Genomic DNA, 20,039 nt, shown 5'->3' with positions numbered 1-20,039 from the left:
TTTCTTCTTCTCCAGCAGTTTACCTTTGCCACCCACATGGGTTCACCTATCACCTTCGAGGTAACCTCCTTCCCCTTTTTTATTCTGACATCTTCTCCCTTCTTTTACAGTCCTGATGAAGGGTCTCAGCCCAAAACATTGACTCTTTATTAATTTCCATAGATGCTGCCTGACCTTCTCAGCTCCTCCAGCATTTTGTATGTGTTGTTTGGATTTCAAGCATCTACAGACTTTCTCATGTTTATAATCCCAATTTTGTTGCCAATCATATTCTGTCACACCCAAAGTGATTGCAGTACAAGTTCTGATGAAAGGTCATTGACCTGAAATGGTAGCTCAGTTTCTCTCGCCACAGATCTCTCCTGACCTAACAGATACTTTCCAGAATCTGAGGCTTTTTATTCCGATTCCATACATCTTTATCAGATGGTAGAAAACATCTGCATCTGCATCCTTGAACCACTACCATTTTAATTTGGTGGGCATAGACATGAACTCAAAAGTCTCCATGAAGTAGAAGCACCTCCAACCCCTGAAATGAAGACAGATTGCAACCTCACCATCATATCTGATGGACAGGGATAGCTGTTTCCCATTAACAAAAAATGTTTATCTCGTTGGGAAACATCTGCATCAAATAGAGGTATCTGTGGATTGGAACATCTGCAATGAATTAGAGAAATCAGCATAAGATGAAAATAGTGCATCTCTATCAGTTTGAAGTGTGTATCTGTGCCAAGGCAGAAGCATCTGCAGTATATAAAATTACCTCTGCTGGACAAATGTAATATTTTGATCAGATGGATGCATATGTCCTCATCTGGACAAATACAACTGCAATAGAAACATAGAACCACATGTACCGTAAAGAATGGGACATTTCTCTCTGACGGACATCTACCTCTTCTAAATCTGGACAGAAACATCTGCTTTTAAGAGGATATCATATTTCAACTCTTTGGAAACATAAAGTTATAGAAATATTTGCATCAGAAAAAACATCAACATAAGATTCCTTCTTCTCCAGCCCTCTACCTTTCCCACCTAACACCTTCTATTTGGTTCTTCGTCACCTCCAAGTACCTTTTTAACCTGAAGTCTTCTCCCTTCCTTTAGGGTCCTGATGAAGGGCCTCAGCTCAAAACGTCGACTATTTATTAATTTCCATAGAAGCTGTCTGACCTGCTGAGTTCCTCCAGCACTTTGTGTGTGTTGTTCTGGATTTCCAGCATCTACAGAATCTCTTCAGGGTGTGGCACTGTTGATCAGAGATAGTGTCACGGCTGCAGAAAAGATGGACGCCATGGAGGGATTGTCTACGGAGTCTCTGTGGGTGGAGGTTAGGAATAGGAAGGGGTCAATAACTTCACTGGGTGTGATTCATAGGCCGCCTAATAGTAACAGGGAAACCGAGGAGCAGATAGGGAAACAGTTCCTGGAAAGGTGTAATAATAACAGAGTTGTCGTGATGGGAGATTTTAATTTCCCAGATATTGATTGGCATCTCCCTAGAGTAAAGAGTTTAGATGGGGGGAGTTTGTTAGGTGTGTTCAGGAAGGTTTCTTGACATAATATGTAGATAAGCCTACAAGAGGAGAGGCTGTATTTGATTTGGTATTGGGAAATGAACCTGGTCAGGTGTCAGATCTCTCAGTGAGAGAGCAATTTGGAGATAGTGATCATAATTCTATCTCCTTTACAATAGCATTGGAGAGAGATAGGAACAGACAAGTTAGAAAAGCGTTTAATTGGAGTAAGGGGAATTATGAGGAAACTGGAAGCTTAAATTAGGAACAGATGTTCTCAGGGAAAAGTACGGAAGAAGTATGGCAAATGTTCAGGGAATATTTGTGTGGAGTTCTGCGCAGGTATGTTCCAAAGAGACAGGGAAGTTATGGTAGGGTACAGGAACCGTGGTGTACAAAGGCTGTAATAAATCTAGTCAAGATGAAAAGAAAAGCATACAAAAGGTTCAGAGAGCTAGGTAATGTTAGAGATCCAGAAGATTATAAAGCTAACAGGAAGGAGTTTAAGAAGGAAATTAGGAGAGCCAGAAGGGGCCATGGGAAGGCCTTGGCGGACAGGATTAAGGAAAACCCCAAGGCATTCTACGAGTATGTGAAGAGCAAGAGGATAAGATGTGAAAGAATAGGACCTATCAAGTGTGACAGTGGGAAAGTGTGCATGGAACTGGAGGAAATAGCAGAGGAACTTAATGAATACTTTACTTCAGTATTCACTATGGAAAAGGATCTTGGTGATTGTAGTGATGACTTTCAGCAGACTGAAAAGCTTGAGCATGTAGATATTAAGAAAGAGGATGTACTGGAGCGTTTGGAAAGCATCAAGTTGGATAAGTTGCCGGGACCGGATGAGATGTACCCCAGGCTACTTTGGGAGGCGAGGGAGGAGATTACTGAGCCTCTGGCGATGATCTTTGCATCATCAATGCGGACGGGAGAGGTTCCAGAGGATTGGAGGTTTGCGGATGTTGTTCCTTTATTCAAGAAAGGGAGTAGTGATAGCCCAGGAAATTATAGACCAATGAGTCTTACCTCATTGGTTGGTAAGTTGATGGAGAAGATCCTGAGAGGCAGGATTTATGAACATTTGGAGAGATATAATATGATTTGGAATAGTCAGCATGGCGTTGTCAAGGGCAGGTTGTGCCTTACGAGCATGAATGAATTTTTTGAGGATGTGACTAAACACATTGATGAAGGAAGAGTAGTAGATGTAGTGTGTATGGATTTCAGCAAGGCATTTGATAAGGTACCCTATGCAAGGCTTATTCAGAAAGTAAGGAGGCATGGGATCCAAGGGGACACTTGCTTTGTGGATCCAGAACTGGCTTGCCCACAGAAGGCAAAGAGTGGTTGTAAACGGGTCACATTCTGCCTGGCAGTCGGTGACTGGTGGTGCGCCTCAGGGATCTTTTCTGGGACCCTTACTCTTCGTGATTTTTATAAATGACCTGGATGAGGAAGTGGAGGGATGGGTTAGCAAGTTTGCTGATGACACTAAGGTTGGGGGTGATGTGGATAGTGTGGAGGGCTGTCAGAGGTTACAGCGGGACATTGATAGGATGCAAAACAGGGCTGAGAAGTGGCAGATGGAGTTCAACCCAGATAAGTATGCAGTTGTTTATTTTGGTAGGTCAAATATGATGGCAGAATATAGTATTAATGGTAAGGCTCTTGGCAGTGTGGAGGATCAGAGGGGTCTTGGGGTCCGAGTCCATAGGACGCTCAAAGCAGCTGCGCAGCTGACTCTGTGGTTAAGAAAACATACGGTGTATTGCCCTTCATCAATTGTGGAATTGAATTTAGGAGCCGAGAGGTAATGTTGTAGCTATATAGGACCCTGGTCAGACCCCACTTGGAGTACTGTGCTCAGTTCTAGTTGTCTCACTACAGGAAGGATGTGGAAGCCATAGAAAGGGTGCAGAGGACATTTACAAGGATGTTGCCTGGATTGGGGAGCATGCCTTATGAGAGCAGGTTGAGTGAACTCGGCCTTTTCTCCTTGGAGCGATGGAGGATAAGGGGTGATCTGATAGAGGTGTACAAGATGATGAGAGGCATTGATCGCATGGACAATCAGAGGCTTTTTCCCATGACTGAAATGGTTGGCACAAGAGGACACAGGTTTAAAGTGCTGGGGAGCAGGTACAGAGGTGATGTCAGAGGTAAGTTTTTTACCAAGAGAGTGGTGAGTGCATGGAAGTGGCTGCCGGCAACGGTGGTGGAGGCGGATACGATAAGGTCTTTTGGATAGGTACATGGAGCTTAGAAAAATAGAGAGCTATGGGTAAACCTAGTTTTTTCTAAGGTTGGGACATGTTCAGCACAACTTTGTGGGCCGAAGGGCCTGTATTGTGCTGTAGATTTTCTATGTTTCTATGTTTCTTGTGTTTATTAACGTAAGACAGCAGGGTACTTTTTGATGAGATTGATATTTAGACCTGCTTCTGGAATGAAGCATCTACATCAGATTGAAACATCAGCTCCAGAATTAATATTTTGTTCAGATGGTCACATATGTTTGTATTTGAACAGGAATGTGGCAATTCAGCAGATGATGTTGTCTGGATAAAGATTGAAAAGTCTCCATCAGAGACAGCGGAATAACTTAGAGAAAAACATTTGCTTTTGGCCAAAAAAACCCTCTGTTTTTCATACCCATTCCAGTCTGGCATTGTGAGCCTTTTACCTGCATCAGACAGACAGTAATCTGCTCCTGTTCCTTTCTAACTGGCATCCAGGTAGATATCATTGCTAACCAATGGACAGACACAACTTCTTGGCTCTGTGATATTTAGAAGAGCTGAAAAGAGACTCCTCTGTGGTGCAGAAATAAAATCTACCCTCATCAGAAGACCAAATATATGCATACTTCCACCTCAGTCCCTGAACCAGCCCATATGCAGACTCAATTATTTACCAAGCAACAGTTCAGTTAACGGAATTGTACGGTATAAATAAGCATTTCCACCTATAGTGAATGACTGAATCTTTTTCCCTGGTATATCTTGCACAGCAAACTCCTCAGTTACAGTTCCCTCAAGGCCCAAACACCCAATCACTTTCTACTCATTAATAAAAGTTTCAATGGTCACCTCAGGCAATGGTTAAATCAATTTTTCAATCTTCACCCTGACAACTCTAACAAATTGCACTGTTGTTTCTTGGATTTTATCTAAATTATATCCTGAACAGTTCAGGGTCCATTGTCACAAGGAGGTGCTTTAGATAGCAAGTAACCCACACATTCACTAATAGTCCTTGAATCTAAACCTGTGGCAATTGAGTATGTGGAGACAAAGGTTTAAGTTGCTTCTTGGGGAATCCCTGAAGACTCTGGCACCTCACCCATGGGAAGTGGATCAGGGAGCCAAGCTCAGAGAAGTATTAGTGTACACGTCCAATCAAACTAAACGATTCTCAACATTTGTGGGAACCGTGACCATTGTTAACCGATTTAATGCCACATTGCAAATAGAATCCACGTAAATCTAATAGTGGGGATTGCGTCTCGGAACTATAGGTAAAACAAACCCCAATTTTTGAGGCGTTGATTTGCCACACTAAAGCATCGCACCCCCCCCCCCCCAATTCCATATGACCACAGACGCACACTGCCTCTCACTGTCCCCAGTCTCTACCCAGGAGATTGTCCTACCTCACGAAAAAATAGTAGGTGTTGTTCTCCACGACGGTGTAAGAATGACAGGGGAAGTAACCGAGTCCAGTCAAGTTAAACCTGGCTCCGGCTGGCATTTCCAGCATACTGCCCCAGGCCTGGTCACACAGTAGCTCCACTTCTGCAGAATAGAAGAGGTCTGTGTCATACTGCCACGGGAGGTAGTTGTGCACGCTGTACGTGTCCTTGTAGATAGCCAACACCTTTGCATAGAGGATAATTTCGGCCAGTTCAGCCCGGCACGGCTCACTTTGTGGTCTCCAGTCGTGGGGCAGCTGACAGCCCCAACCTTCTGTCAGAAAGGTCAGTACCACAAGGATATGGAGCCACCGCATTCTGACACCGTCCGATCCCGTAGTGCAGAGGGTCAGAAATCCGTCTCCAGACAGTGCAGCGCTGCTTGGGTAAATTAGGGCTGCTTTGATCTCTCACCAACTTGCGCTAACTTTCTCTGCTTCTTTCCTCCCTGCCCTCTGACCACTGTGCATCCTTTGAAGGTGCGTTACAGAATGCAAATAACAGCCTATCTAACGAGATCCATGTGGTTTGCTGTATGTGTGTATTGTGGCTAATCTATCGCTGGGCACTGAATACAAATCCCTGAAAAAAAACTTACAGAAGCAAGATCAGTTTTCAAGGGGGTTGGAGTCGCCAGCATTTTCTTAAAGTGACAGTAACCATTGTGGCACGGGTCCAAACCTGTTCATAAGGAACATATCCCGCTCTTGTTATTGCGGACTATCTGGGGTTCCAGCAAGTTGCATTTTTGCTTGAACTTTATTTCTGAATGTTATTGCAGTAATCTAGCTCCTCCAAGAATGCGCCAAATAAACCTTCCACTTCTGCGGTTTGAAAACATAAAGCAGGGAAAAATGCGCAGTTTTTGGAAAAGCTGCCGGTTTCAGAGTGGGAAGTGCAGATTAGAATAAAGCTGCATTTTTGTGCTTTCAGAAGGATTTATTCAGTCTTTTTCTGGCTAATTTGGCATTTGGGGATGTGAACGTGCAAGTCATCTGGGGAATTTCATGTTGATTTTCATGCTTGAGTCTCGTCTCCCCGTGGATTTCAGGCTTAAATTCGTAAACTGTTTAACAGGCATCGATACGAAACGTTTGGAAAGTGGAGTTCATCCTTTTTACAGTGCACGACTGGGAAAGCGAGGAAAATCCCAAAGCGAAAATTGTTTTCAGCTTGAATTATCTTTACCTGCGTGTTTCCCAAAGGCATCTGCCCTGTTATTTCCACCTGCAAGCGGTCCTCCCTCGAAGAACGTTATCAGTGACCTCCGCAGCCCAAAAAGGCATAAAGGACAGCGGGAAAGTGAGGGAATCAGTCAGCTGTGCGGAAACGAGCTCTCAGTCCAACTTGTCCATGCCAATCAGGTTCAATTCCATTCTTCCCTAACCACGAATCTGCCCCAATGCCCTAATTGTAATTGTACTCCCTCACCACCACTTCTTCTGGTCCTTAATTCCATAGACCGGGTGTGTGTAGAAGTTTCCCTCGGGTCCTTCGTAAATCTCTGCCACCCTACCCCCACCAAAGTTTACTTTAAACCTATACGCTCAAGTTTTCTCTCCACAACCCTGTGGGAAAGATCATGACCATCCATCTTATTTTATATCCTCATGATTTTGCTTTTGAAAGGTCACCCCTCAGCATTCTACATTCCAGGGATAAAGGGGGTCTTTCAAATTCGCAGGGGATTAAGTCGTGAGTAAAATCATTTTAGATCCATGAACAGACCCGTTATTACAATTTAGTTGCTTTTAAACATTTCATGTGTAATAGGTTATAATTGTTCCATCTGCGAAGTTAATGTCAGCAATTTGTGAAGAAAGTTTTGGAATTGTCATGTATGGGTAATTTGGTATATACTATGTCACGCTGCCATTGTATCTAAAATCTCTCAAAGAGAAACAATAAAATAAAAAATAGAGTCACACACACAAAATGCTGGAGGAACTTAGCAGGTCAGACAGCACCTGTGGAATTAAATAAACAGTCAACATTTCAGACCAAGATCCTTCATTAGGACACTTGAGGGGTCTCAGCCAGAAACACTGACTCTTTATCCCTCTCCGTTGATGCTGAGTTCCTCCAGCATTCTGGACTTCCTGCAGTTGCAGAATCTCTTGTGTTGATAAAAATATGGAATTGCTTTTAATTGAATAAGCAGTCATAGCTAGGGGAAACTGATTTGCTCTTACTTCCTACAGAACTCTTACAAAAAGTAGTGGATACGGCTCAGTCCTGATGAAGGATGTTGGTCCAAAACATCAATTGCTTACTCTTTTCCATGGATGCTGCCTGGCCTCCTGAGTTCCTCCAGTATTTTGTGTGTGTTGCTTAGATTTCCAGCATCTGCAGATTTTCTCTTGTTTGTGATATAGCTCAGTCTATCAATGGTAAAACCCTCCCCACCACTGAACACATCTGCACGGAGCGCTGTCACAGGAAAGCAACATCCATCACCAAAGACCCAGGCCACACTCTCATCTCGCTGCGGCCATCAGGTACAGGAACTTCAGGACCCACAGCTCCAGATTCAGGAGGAGTTCACTTCAACCCTCAGGCTCTTGAACCAGAGGTAGTAACTTTACTCAATTTCACTTGCTCCATCACTGAACTGTTCCCACAATCTAAGGACTCTCTTTCAAGGACTCTTCATCTCATGTTGTCAATATTTATTGCTTATTTATATATTGTTATTACTATTTCTATTTCTCATTCTTTTTGTAGTTTCAGTTTGTTGTCTTTTGCACTTTGGTTGTTTGTCTATCATATTGAGTGCAGTCTTTCTCTGATTCTATTTTGTTTCTTGGGTTTACTGTGTATGCCTGCAAGAAAATGAATCTCAGGGTTGTATATGGTGTCATATATGCACTTTGATAATATATTTACTTTAAACTTTAAATAGAGATATGGAATCATTTACATCTGGGTTATATATCACCAGAAACTCTGTCAACAATTTTAGCTGAAAGGTGGCAGGAGTGAAGGAGTTTAATTCAACACAGTATTCACTTCAAGTTCCACTTAGAATGCCATAGCAAAATAGAACCACATTCGCCTAAGTTGGAGTTAGAACTGACATAATCAATATTGGAGTCCTACTGTTTGTCTTGTTAGATGCAACTGAAACATTGCAAAGATACCTTTAATTCTGTCTCCACATGATCCTCCAAACTCACTGGAAGGACAGGGAAAACAATATCAGCATCCTTTTCCAGGCCAACTTTCCTTAATTATGATCAGTATGCTTGCTGGACTAGCTACAGCAAATGCATGCTACGCCAGATTCCTTAAGTAGATTCACTGTTCTGAGCTCTCTCAACGGAAGAGAGACAAGAACTGGATATAGAAAAAGAGCTCAAAGCCACATGAAAAAATGCAATATCCTGCTAATTCTTGGGAGTACTGCCCCATGACTAATCACATTGGAAAAGAAGAATTTGGGATGACATTGGCAACCACAAGACCATGCATTGGGAGTACACAAAATCCTAGTGTAAGTAGTGGCATCACCTTACCAACTACACACCTGCCTACCCTATTGTCTATTACTTGTCCCACCTGTGGAAGACTGTGGCTTCTACATTGGCCTCATCACCTCAGAATCTACAAAACTGGAGGGAAACAATTAAAGCACAGACCTGCCCTCAGTGCTATGTTTGTGTCTCCATTCCCATTTCTTCGTATCCTTGATGATCAAAACTGCTATGACTATTTATCATATGGATTATGGTGCATTGAAATTTCTAGGTAAAGTGGATTGATTTCAATTTCCATAACCTAAACCAGGAGAGTAAACAAGGAAGCGGGTATAGAGAAAACAAAGTTGAAGAGAGAGTGTGGTACCAAACAGGCTGAAGGAATAAATATCAGTGCATGGAAGGTGTGTCTGTGGATAGCCACTTCGCTTGGCATGAGCACTCAGAACCTGGTCAGATTTAGCACTGCAAAAGGAGACACATAGAGGAGAGGCTTTTCTAAATTGAGGAACTGTAAAGCTGAAATAGGTTTTAACAGAATTCTAGAAACAAAGGCATCTTATTATTGGAACATTGAAGGGTTTAGACCAAGTATATTCTTAATAAAACATGGTTTCAAATCTTGATGTGCTGGGTGGTGAAGACACCGCAATCTCAAAACTATAGTTACCTTGACAGAATATTGGGAGTGTAGAAATGAAAATTTAAATGAAATAAAGAAATCAAAAAGGGTGAAAGAGAAAATAATGGCAGGTAAAATGAAAAAAAAACCTCTAAACTGAGTTATAAATAAAAAGTGAATGACACTAGGAGAAAGGGTAGAGTATAATAGAGACCGAAGGAATAATCTCACAATGAAGGTTAAAGACAAGTATTGTTCTAAATGTACACTTTGAGGATATAATAAATATAGAGGGATCTTGGGGTCCAAGTCCATGGGACACTCAAAGCTGCTGCGCAGGTTGACTCTGTGGTTAAGAAGGTATACGATGCATTGGCCTTCATCAACCGTGGGATTGAGTTTAAGAGCCGAGAGGTAATGTTACAGCTATATAGGATGCTCATCAGACCCCAATTGGAGTACTGTGCTCAGTTCTGGTCACCTCACTACAGGAAGGGTGTAGAAACCATAGAAAGGGTGCAAAGGAGTTTTGCATGGATGCTGCCTGGATTGTGGAGCATACCTTATGAGAATAGGTTGAATGAACACGGCCTTTTCTCCTTGGAGCGACGGAGGATGAGAGGTGACCTGATAGAGGTGTATAAGATAATGAGAGGCATTGATCATGTGGATAGTCAGAGGCTTTTTCCCAGGGCTGAAATGGCTAACACGAGAGGGCACAGCTTTAAGGTGTTTAGAAGTAGGTACAGAGGAGATGTCAGATCTAAGTTTTTTACACAGAGAGTGGTGAGTGGGCTGCCAGTGACAGTGGTGGAGGTGGATACAATAGGGTCTTTTAACAGACTTCTGGATAGGTACATAGAGCTCAGATAGGGCTATGGGTAACCCTATGTAATTTTTCAAGTTGGTATGTGTTTGCGACAGCATTGTGGGACAAAGGGCTTATATTGTGCTGTAGGTTTTCTACGTTCTACAGAGACTGAACCTATTAGAGGATTTATCATAAGTACTAAAATAAGCAATGAGGAAATTATGGTACCGTGTGCGGAACTTTGTTTATTGAGCCTATATCAATACTTCAGACTTAAGTCAGCATAATAGCAGTATGGCTGAAAATGAGGAAAATGAAACTGTAGGCAGCACAAAGACATCAATAGAATTTCTAATGGGCCAAAAAGGTGCAACTGGAATTTATTTAAGAGAAGTGTCAGAATGCATTTAGGGGGGTGGGGAGAATAAGATGACCGTCTCCTTCCTTGATGTCAACAAGACAAAGAAGATGATTATCAATTTACGGAGAACTCGCACCACTCACATCCTTCTTTACACCAGAGGCACAGTAGTGGAAACTGAAAGCAGTTTCAAACTCCTGGGAGTGCACACCACACACAACCTCTTGGTCCAGAACACATTCTACACAGTCAAGGAAGCTCACAAATGCCTCTACTTTCTGAGGAGGCTGAAGAGAGCTGGGCTTTGCACATCCAAGCTCATGTTATTCTACAAATGAGCAGTAGAGAGCATCCTAACAAGCTGCCTCACTCTTTACAGTGTATGAAAAGTGCGCTGCGGCAGACAGGAAGGCTCTCCAATGGGAACTAAAACTGTCCAACGCATTACCGGCACCAGCCTACCCACCAAATAGGACATACATAAATATATACTGAAAGGTGTTGGAAAAAGGCTAGTATCATCACAAAGGATCTGTCCAACGCATTACCAGCACCAGCCTACCCACCATCAAGGACATATATAAACACATACTGGAAGGCTAATAACATCATGAAGGATCCCTCCCACTCTGCTCATGGACTGTTTGTCCCACTCCCATCAGGGAGGAGGCTCCATAGCATCCATGCCTGGACCATTAGACTCAAAAACAGTTACTTTCCCCAAGTGGTAAAGTGGATGAACACCTTCTCCCATTAATTCCACCATTACTTTATTATTGTCCATCAGTCACCTTATATACAACCCAGTGTTACGTTATAGACATACTATGTATATAAGCCTATGTATGTATGCATTTATATATTTATTTATTTATTGTGTTTTTAAAATTATTATTTTTTTTGTCTTTTGTGGGGTTTTTTCAGCTGCATCAGATCTGGGGTAATAATTATTTTGTTTTCCTTTACATTTGTACAGTATACAGGAAATTTCATTAACCAATCTTGCATCTTGAATCAGACACAATAATCGATTATGAGATGCTAATAAGTTTAGAATGAAGAGATATTGGAGTGTCTGTCATGAATGATGAAAAATGGGTGATAAAGACCATTCAGAGGACTCTTGCCTTTAAAGGCTGAAATGCTTATAAGAGCAGTGTGGATTAAGCTGAGGCTGTGTAAAATAGTGCAAAAGCCACAGTTATATCACACGAGAGGAAGCAGAAATATATAGGCCTGGAAATTTAGATTATGTAAAATGATTGTGGAGATTTAATCAAGGTATACAATTTAACACAAGAGGTTCTAGAGATGCTGGAAATCTGGAGAATGCTGGAGGAATTCAGCAGGTCAGGCAATTTCTGTGGAGAGAAATAAAGAGTTGATATTTCAGGTCAAGACACTTCATCAGGACCCAGGTTACAAAAGGTACACACCGAGTGAATGGGAAACATCCACCCCTCAGCAGAGAGGACAATTATGAAGGGGATACAATTAAACTAATCGCTAGAAAGATCTGAAAGAAGTTGAGGAATTTACCTTTTGGCCAGTAAGTAACCAGGATCTGGAAGTTATAACCTGAGAGTGTAGTGGAAGCAGCAACTTTCATTACATTTTACAAATACCCACCCACCAAGAGCCAGAAAATTTGATTAACCAAAACAGGTAATTTTTATGTCTGCATGGATTGACCTTCTCTCTATATATGGTGCTCTAAATATCTATAAGTCCCTGCTTAAAGAAACCACCACCATGGAAACCAAATGGTGTACTAACTGCTTTTCTGCAAGATGCCTGCTCCAGACTGGCAGCTGCTGGGAATCATGAAGAGTCAGAATCAGGTTTAATAACACTGAAATATGTCATGAAATTTGTTGTTTTGTGGCAGCAGTACATTGAAATATATAACTAAAGAACTATAAATTACGATAATATGTATATAAAATAAAATTAAATAAATAGTGCAGCATGAAGGGAAAATACTGAGGAAGTGTTCATGGATTCATTGTCCTTTCAGAAATCTGATGGTAGAGGGGAAGAAGCTGTTCCTGAAACCCTGAGTGTGTGTCTTCCGGTTCTTGCACCACTTCCTTGAGGGGGGCAATGACAAAAGGGCATGTCCTGGTTATAGGGGTCCTTAATGATCAATGCCACCATTTTGAGGCATTGCCTTTTGAAGGTCTCCTGGATGCTAGGGAGATTAGTGCCTATGATGGTGCTGGCTGAGTTTCTAACTTTCTGCAGCTTTTTCTGATCTTGTGCAGAGGCCCCTCCATACCAGACACAAGCCAGCTGATTTCCGGTACGTTGCGTTAATCACTTTCAGCCACACTTAGCTGCTTGGATCTCATTGCATCTCATTTATACATGGGTGGTGGAGATATAGAGGAATCTGACAATTTGATTTAAACATCTAAACTTCTGATCAGTTTGTATTTCGGTACCATTAACATTGTTATTCTTTGGGAAAGTAAGTTACTGACCTTTAACTATTGAACTGCAGGATAGCTGTTATTGGTGCACCTTATGCTAAGCAAGTAGCTTGGTAGGTGTTACTCTTTCAAACCAATGTCTTTATTGTACTTTTGAATTGAATCAACTTTGTTACTTACATGTTTCATATACATGAGGAGTAAAAATCTTTACGTTACGTCTCAGTCTAAATATGCAATGTGTAACTTTTAGTAATATATAATAAATAGCATGTACAACAGGATAGTCAATATAACATAGAAATACAGCTGTGTTAGCAATAGTTAAGCAGTCTGATGGCCTGGTGGAAGAAACGGCCCTGGAGCCTGTTGGTCCTGGCTTTTATGCTGGTAGCCATTCCAACAACCAAGAACTTAGCAGGTTATTCATTCTGCTGGTATGTAGCAATTCTATTGGGATGTGGCATTCTTATACAGTAAATCAGAATTCTTCCTTTCTGTACTTAAACCACTCTACCTCACTTAGAGGTAAATCATTCTACACTGAGCCCAATATTTTCTCACCAAATGTTCTCTTATTGTTTTGGACAGATTCCCTTCCTTAACCTACGTCCATATTTCTTTCCAGATGCTACTCCATAATGATTTCACCTGTGATTAATCTAATGTGATATACCGAGAACCTGATTGTCAAGATCACATTTTCGTTTTACTTCCAGTTTGTTAAATGTTAGTTATGCATTTGGAATCAATTAATTCAGAATGGACTGAATTCAGATGGAGCTTAATCCAACAATGTTCCCCTAGCGTTGGAGTTAAAATTTGATGGTGCTCAAATGTCTCAAAATGCAAAGTTCTTTCTCAGGTTGTATTAGATATATCCAAACAAACTTGACTTAGATCTACAGATAAGGTTATATAAACATTATTTTACTATAGAGCATCTGCAGGTACATGGAAAAATCTAGGATTAAGAAATAAACACACTCAGATATTTTCAATAATAATTATTTCTAAGCAATAATACACAAAATACAGTATTTAAAAACAGAGTTCTTAAATTCGATGAAAGGTCTCCGGGGGAAACATCTGTTATTCCTCTCCATAGATGCTACCTGATTTACTGAATTCCTCCAGAATTTTGCAGGTGTTATTCTGGCTTTCCAGCATCTGCAGAATCTCTTGTATTTTTAAATTTGTTTTCACTCCATCTTCATTCTCCATTTCGGATTAGAGAAGGGGTTCCATTCCGATCCTCCTTGTGAAACTTAGGGAATTATTAAAGAATTTAATTCTCAAATTCTTCACACAGGTGGCTCCATTGACATGGATGCCGGGTCATCCTGCCCCTGTGTCCGGAGTTCCAGGAGAACTCTGGCGAATTCGGAGCTGCACATCGCCGCCTGAGGGCTGAACCTTCTGGGAGCGGTACCCAGGGAGACAGGTCCCCTTGTAGCACAGAGTGGGTTCGGCTTTGTAGACTCACCCCTGGTGTTATGGTTTCCTGAAGAATCGCTACCGTGAGGGCTCTCTCTCTTCAGGATGGATTTCGGAGCCATTAAAATTGCCTCTTGTGGGACAGACAGTCTCCGGTGCCCTTTGAATTCCTTTGAATTAAGATTGAAAGTGACTGAGGATCTTCTTGGAGAATGGGCATCCCTTAAAGAGAGTGTCTTTGGGAAAGACTCTTCAGTAGCCATACAAGCTCCTATGGAAGCTGAACGTGCCCGGGGCTTTATTTTGGATTGCAGCAAGCTGTCCGGGCCGTGGACTGACTTTGACCACATGCTAATGCCTGGACCATTTTTTGACGAACGCCCTTCAGCCTCCAGGCACTCCTTGTGTGGTAATGGAAGAGGACATGTCCTCTCATTAACCTTATCTGGTCGTGAAATTTTATGCAACCATCTTTCATATTGGCTAGTCATTTGCGTTTCTTTTTTGGAGCCGTTCCCCTGTTGAGGCTGTATTTAAATACTCTATTTTGGCAGTGAGCCAAACTAAACAAACCTTTATCTAATGTTGATATTAATAAGCTGTTCTGTAGTAGTCTATTAACCAGAGGACACAATGATAAACTGAGAGCTCAATATAATCTATGATTTAGTCGGCTTGTTTGTTGTGGTGGTCAGTTTTAACAAAGCAACAAAGAACCTGAAGCCCTGCCCCCTGCACCATAATGGAACTGCTACGTGCTTATTCTTATAGAAACGTGTCTCTAGGACATCACATGAGCCATCAATCTTCAGGTCATGCCACTCATGGACTTGTTCTAATATTATGTTGTGACTGTATTATTGTAACTGTATATGTGCTGGATTGTAACTGTATGTGCCATGTGTGACTGTATGTACTGTGCGTGAATGTATATACTGTGTGAAAGTGCGTACTGTGTGTGACTCTTTGTGCTGTGTGTGACTGTATGCCCTGCATGTGACTGTATGTGCTATGTGTGATTGTATGTACTGTGTATGGCTGTATGTACTTTGTGTGACTCTATGTACTGTGTGTGACTATGTTCTATGTTGATTGTATATACTGTGTGTTACTGTATACTGAGTGTGGTTGTATGTACTGCATGTGACTGTATGTACTGTATTGATTGCATGTTCTATGTGTGACTATGCACTGTGTGTGACTTATGTACTGAGTGTGATTGTATATACTGTGTGCAACTGTGCTGTGTGTGATTGTATGTACTGTGTGTGACTATGTACTATGTGATTGTATGTACTGTGGCTGTATGTGCTGTGTGTGAAAGTATATACTGTATGTGACTACGTGCTATGTTGATTATATATACTATGTGTTACTATGTACTGAGTGTGGTTGTATGTACTGCATGTGACTGTATGTGCTGTGTGTGAGTACATTGTGTGTGACTGTATGAACTGTGCATGATTGTATATACTGTGTGTGACTATGTACTATGTGACTGTATGTACTGTGTATGACTATGCGCTATGTTGATTGTATATGATGTGTGTTATTATGTACTGTGTGCGATTGTATGTTCTGTATGTGCTGTATGTGGTGATGTACTGTCTGTGACTGTATGTACTGTGTGTGATTGTGTGGTGTGTGATTGTATGTACTGTGTGTGACTATGTGCTGCGTGTGACTTTATATACTGTGTGCCACTGTATGTGTTGTGTGTGATTGTATGTGCTGTATGTGACTTTGTACTGTGTGTGATTGTAATTTGTGTGACTATGTACTACATGTGACTGTATCTGTTGTGTGTGACTGTATGTACTGTGGGTGCCTGTGTACTGTGTGTGACTGTATATACTGTGTGTGATTGTTTGTACTGTGTGTGACTAAGTTCTGTATGTAAATATGTAGTGTGTGATTCTATGTGCAGTGTCTTACTGTATGTACTGTGTGTGACTGTTCTGTACATGATTGTATATAATGTGTGTGATTATGTACTGTGTGACTGTATGTATGTGTGTGATTGTATGTACTGTTTGTGACTATGTGCTGTGTGTAATTGTATGACTGTGTGACTATGTAGTGTGTGCAACTATGTACTGTGTGTGACTGTATGTGCTGTGTGTGATTGTATGTACTGTGTGTGATTGTATGTACCGTTTGTGACTATGTGCTGTGTGTAACTGTATGACTGTGTGTACTGTGTGACTGTGTTGTCCATGTCTGTATGTACTGTATGTGACTGTATGTACTGTGTGTGATTGAATGTGTTTTGTGTGACTGTGTGTGACTGTATGTACTGTGTGTGATTGAATGTGTTTTGTGTGACTGTGTGTGACTGTATGTACTGTATGTGACTGTATGTGCTCTGTGTGATTGATGTTATGTGTTTTGCACCTTGGCCCCAGAAATTTGATGTTTCATTTAGCTGTATACACGTCTATGATTGAATGACAACAAACTTGAACTTGAAAGAAAGCATGATATCAATGAATAAAGGACGCTGGGCAGAAGTATTGGTATAGGTTGTTTATAAGAGTAGGGTCCCTTTTATTAATGGTACTTCTACTGATTCTCATGGCCATTCAAGGTGGAGGATAAGCATTCAGAATGGCGTTGAGAATCTTAAAACTGCGTGCCAGGACCATACAGAAGCTCCCCATTCCATTTCTCCAGTGACCTGGCTACCCATTCTATCAGCAATAGTCTGCAGTTCCCTCAGTTGCCTCCAAAATGACAAAGCCAAGTGGAAGCAAGTCATCCTCAGTCCTGGGGACAACTGCTTCCTTATCCTAGCGTGTTTGGCAATTTTTGACAGCGTCTCTCTAGGGAAGATCTTTATAAAGGGCAATTTAAAAGATGAACTTTTAAGCCACATATATTCTGACAAGTTTAAGAAAATGTACCAAAGTAAAACTGACTAATGTGCATATTTTTGCACCAGAAATGAATGTGAAGCCACAACAATGTGGTTAACTGTGCAGAGTTGGAACTATTTATCAGAAGTGCCTATTCCGTCAGAAACTGCATTATAACTGCATTATATACTGCATTATATTATCACTATCTGACTCACTCTTCAAATACATTGAGTGCCAAAATGGAGTAATTATATCATGCCGAAAACTTAATTCCTCAAATAAGTTAAGATTTGTCTGCTTTAGTTTTGCGCAGTCTCACTTGCACCACCTACAGACAAACCTGCAGACCCAGATATGCCAAAATCTAGAGTGGAAGTAACTTAGCTTCCATCGCAAGGACTTGCCTAAACAGGAGTCTATTATTACTGTGGTTTTAAACTATTGATATACAAACTGTTCAATACTCACTATTAACTTTTGTCTGTCGAAATTCACTTACTAATGCAGCTTTTAGTTATTCTTGAGAATTTCAGTATTCTACTTCACTCAAAAATATGTCATTTAGAGCTCTGAAGGCTTCTCTTCTTTCTGTCTCATTTATCTGCCAATCCTATTTTTACTACGTTGATTCAGTTTCATATTTGGGAATTATTATATTTTTAATATAGCAAGTTAAATTTTATTCATGATAAAAATATTTACAGGAATAAACTTTTTCATTCTTATATTTATAGACAATTTTTTAAGTACATTCCTTAAAACTCTTCAGGGGTGGTACACTACTACAATAATTGAGAGGCTTCCTCACCCATGTAAATGACAGTTCCTATTTCAGTCTTTGTGTTGCTCATTAACGATTGTTCAGTCTAGCTAGTTAGACAGAATAATGGTTGTATGTCCTATTTAAACAAGGGTGACACTCTCTGTACTATGTGCTCCATCTCTTTACCCCACTAACTAGTGGTAAATGTGGTCTATTTCAGAATTTGCTCTTGCAAAGAGGTGCAAATGCAATGAATAGTTAACGTGCTTCGTTTTTCAGTAAAGCATTGCATGAAACATTAAAATAAGTTTACTTTTATAGAGTCATTGAGTCATGGAACACTAAAGCCCCTTCAGCCCATCTATTCCATGCCAAACTATTATTCTGCCTAGACCCATTGACCTGCAACCAGACCATAGCCCTCCATATCACTTCTGTTTATTTACCTATCCAAATTTATTGTAAATGTTGAAATTAAACCTGCAACCACCACTTCTGATAGTAGCTCTCACCACCCTCCACATGGAGAAGTTCCCTTTCATGTTCCCCTTAAACATTACACCTTTCACCCTTAACCCATGATCTCTAGTTCTTGTCTCACACAATCACAGTGGGAAAAGCCTGCTTGTTTTTACCATATCTATCTATCTATCTTAATCTGGTAGGCCTCTATTAAATCTTCCCTCATTCTCCTATACTCTAGGGAATAAAATCCTTATATCTATCACTTCTTCCTTCTTTCTCAAAGATAAATTAAGTACTGTAACAATAGCACACTTAAGAACACCATTGTGTGCAATAGCATGAAGAAACTTGATTCAGAAAGGCCACATTGGCCCTGTATCATAAAATATGCTCTTCAGCAAACAAACAATAACCTGCAGGGGAGGTCATTAGTGTTTTGAATGTGGCTGACTGATTGGTTTGAACATGTTTGGAATGGATAACTATTTATAGAGCAGTTTTTGTGAAACATCATTAGCTTTGTTTAACTTATCTATAACTTTGTTGTTCTGAGTTGTTGGAGGTGGATTGTGTGTCTGAGGTGGTGTTGCCACTGTGCTTATTGATTATTGAAAGGGTTATGGTGGCTATTGATTTCTTCTGCACTGAACAGAAAGTGGCATTCCTCCCTTTTTCCTCCCTTATTCCACCCCACAGCCTTCCAGCAGGCTTTCCGTCATCCCAATTGGCAAAGCATAGAGAACTAGGCACTGTCTGTAATGTTTCACAATTTCACTTCATTACTACAGGAAAGCGCCTTGTATCTACTCAGTATCATTCCCATTGAATGTGGCAGAGAATATATAAAATAGAATACATAGGATTATAAAAGAAACCAATTATATTGAAATATAGCTACCAAAATATTTTAAAAACTAATTTGTGATATAGTTATATACAGGTTTCTTTATAAACATATTAAATAACAAAATAATACATTTAAAATATATTAAAATGTTATTTTTCAAAGACATATCAGTGGCCTGTTGTGCTTAGCTTGAGTAAGAACATAAAACTGTGGGTGGTCTTTGACAAAGCCACGCGCATGTCATGTTGGACATCTAATGGTTTTCAAATGGTTACAAATGCTGAAAATATGATTCACCATGATAGATTGTTGGAAGTGAAATTAAACCTCCCATAATTCACTTTACAAGGCAAGGAAAGGCTTCTTTCACGGAACACCAGAATTTTCCAAGGCTTTTTGGCTAGGTCAATACCTTCGATACAGTTTATATCACAAAGAAAAGGATTGCGGATCCATGGATCAAATTCAATGCCATCAAGTTGGAAATGACTTTTGAAAGAGTTCTGAACTGTTTCCAGGTGTTCACAGATGACTCTCTTCAAAGAAATTGACAGACAATTTTGTATCAAACAAACGCTTCAAGACTTGTCCTCTTGAAAGCCAGCAGACTTCTGTGTGGTAGAGAAGCACTTCATATTCTGCACATATTTCTTAACTAAGTCTTATAAAAATGTGATTATTCAGGGGGGCCTGCTTCTAAAAAAGTTGATGACTTTTAAGGCTGTTGACAAAACTTCTTTCAGGGTT

At 40.6% G+C, this 20,039-nt stretch overlaps 1 protein-coding gene across 1 annotated transcript in view; it reads right to left on the bottom strand.

The window, feature by feature from the left end:
* ccdc3b (coiled-coil domain containing 3b) overlaps positions 1 to 5,791 on the bottom strand; it is a 45,178-nt gene extending 39,387 nt beyond the window's left edge. Inside the window, exon 1 of the mRNA XM_073072747.1 lies at positions 5,182 to 5,791. Within this exon, the coding sequence (XP_072928848.1) occupies positions 5,182 to 5,537 (356 nt within the window). The 5' untranslated portion in view covers positions 5,538 to 5,791. The remainder of the gene's footprint in view (positions 1 to 5,181) is intronic.
* Between the last annotated feature and the right edge of the window lie 14,248 nt (positions 5,792 to 20,039).

This window comes from Hemitrygon akajei, chromosome 19 (assembly GCF_048418815.1).
Source record: "Hemitrygon akajei chromosome 19, sHemAka1.3, whole genome shotgun sequence".
Taxonomy (NCBI): domain Eukaryota; kingdom Metazoa; phylum Chordata; class Chondrichthyes; order Myliobatiformes; family Dasyatidae; genus Hemitrygon; species Hemitrygon akajei.
Note: the sequence above shows the minus strand (reverse complement) of the source record. Positions and strands in the feature narration are given on the sequence as shown.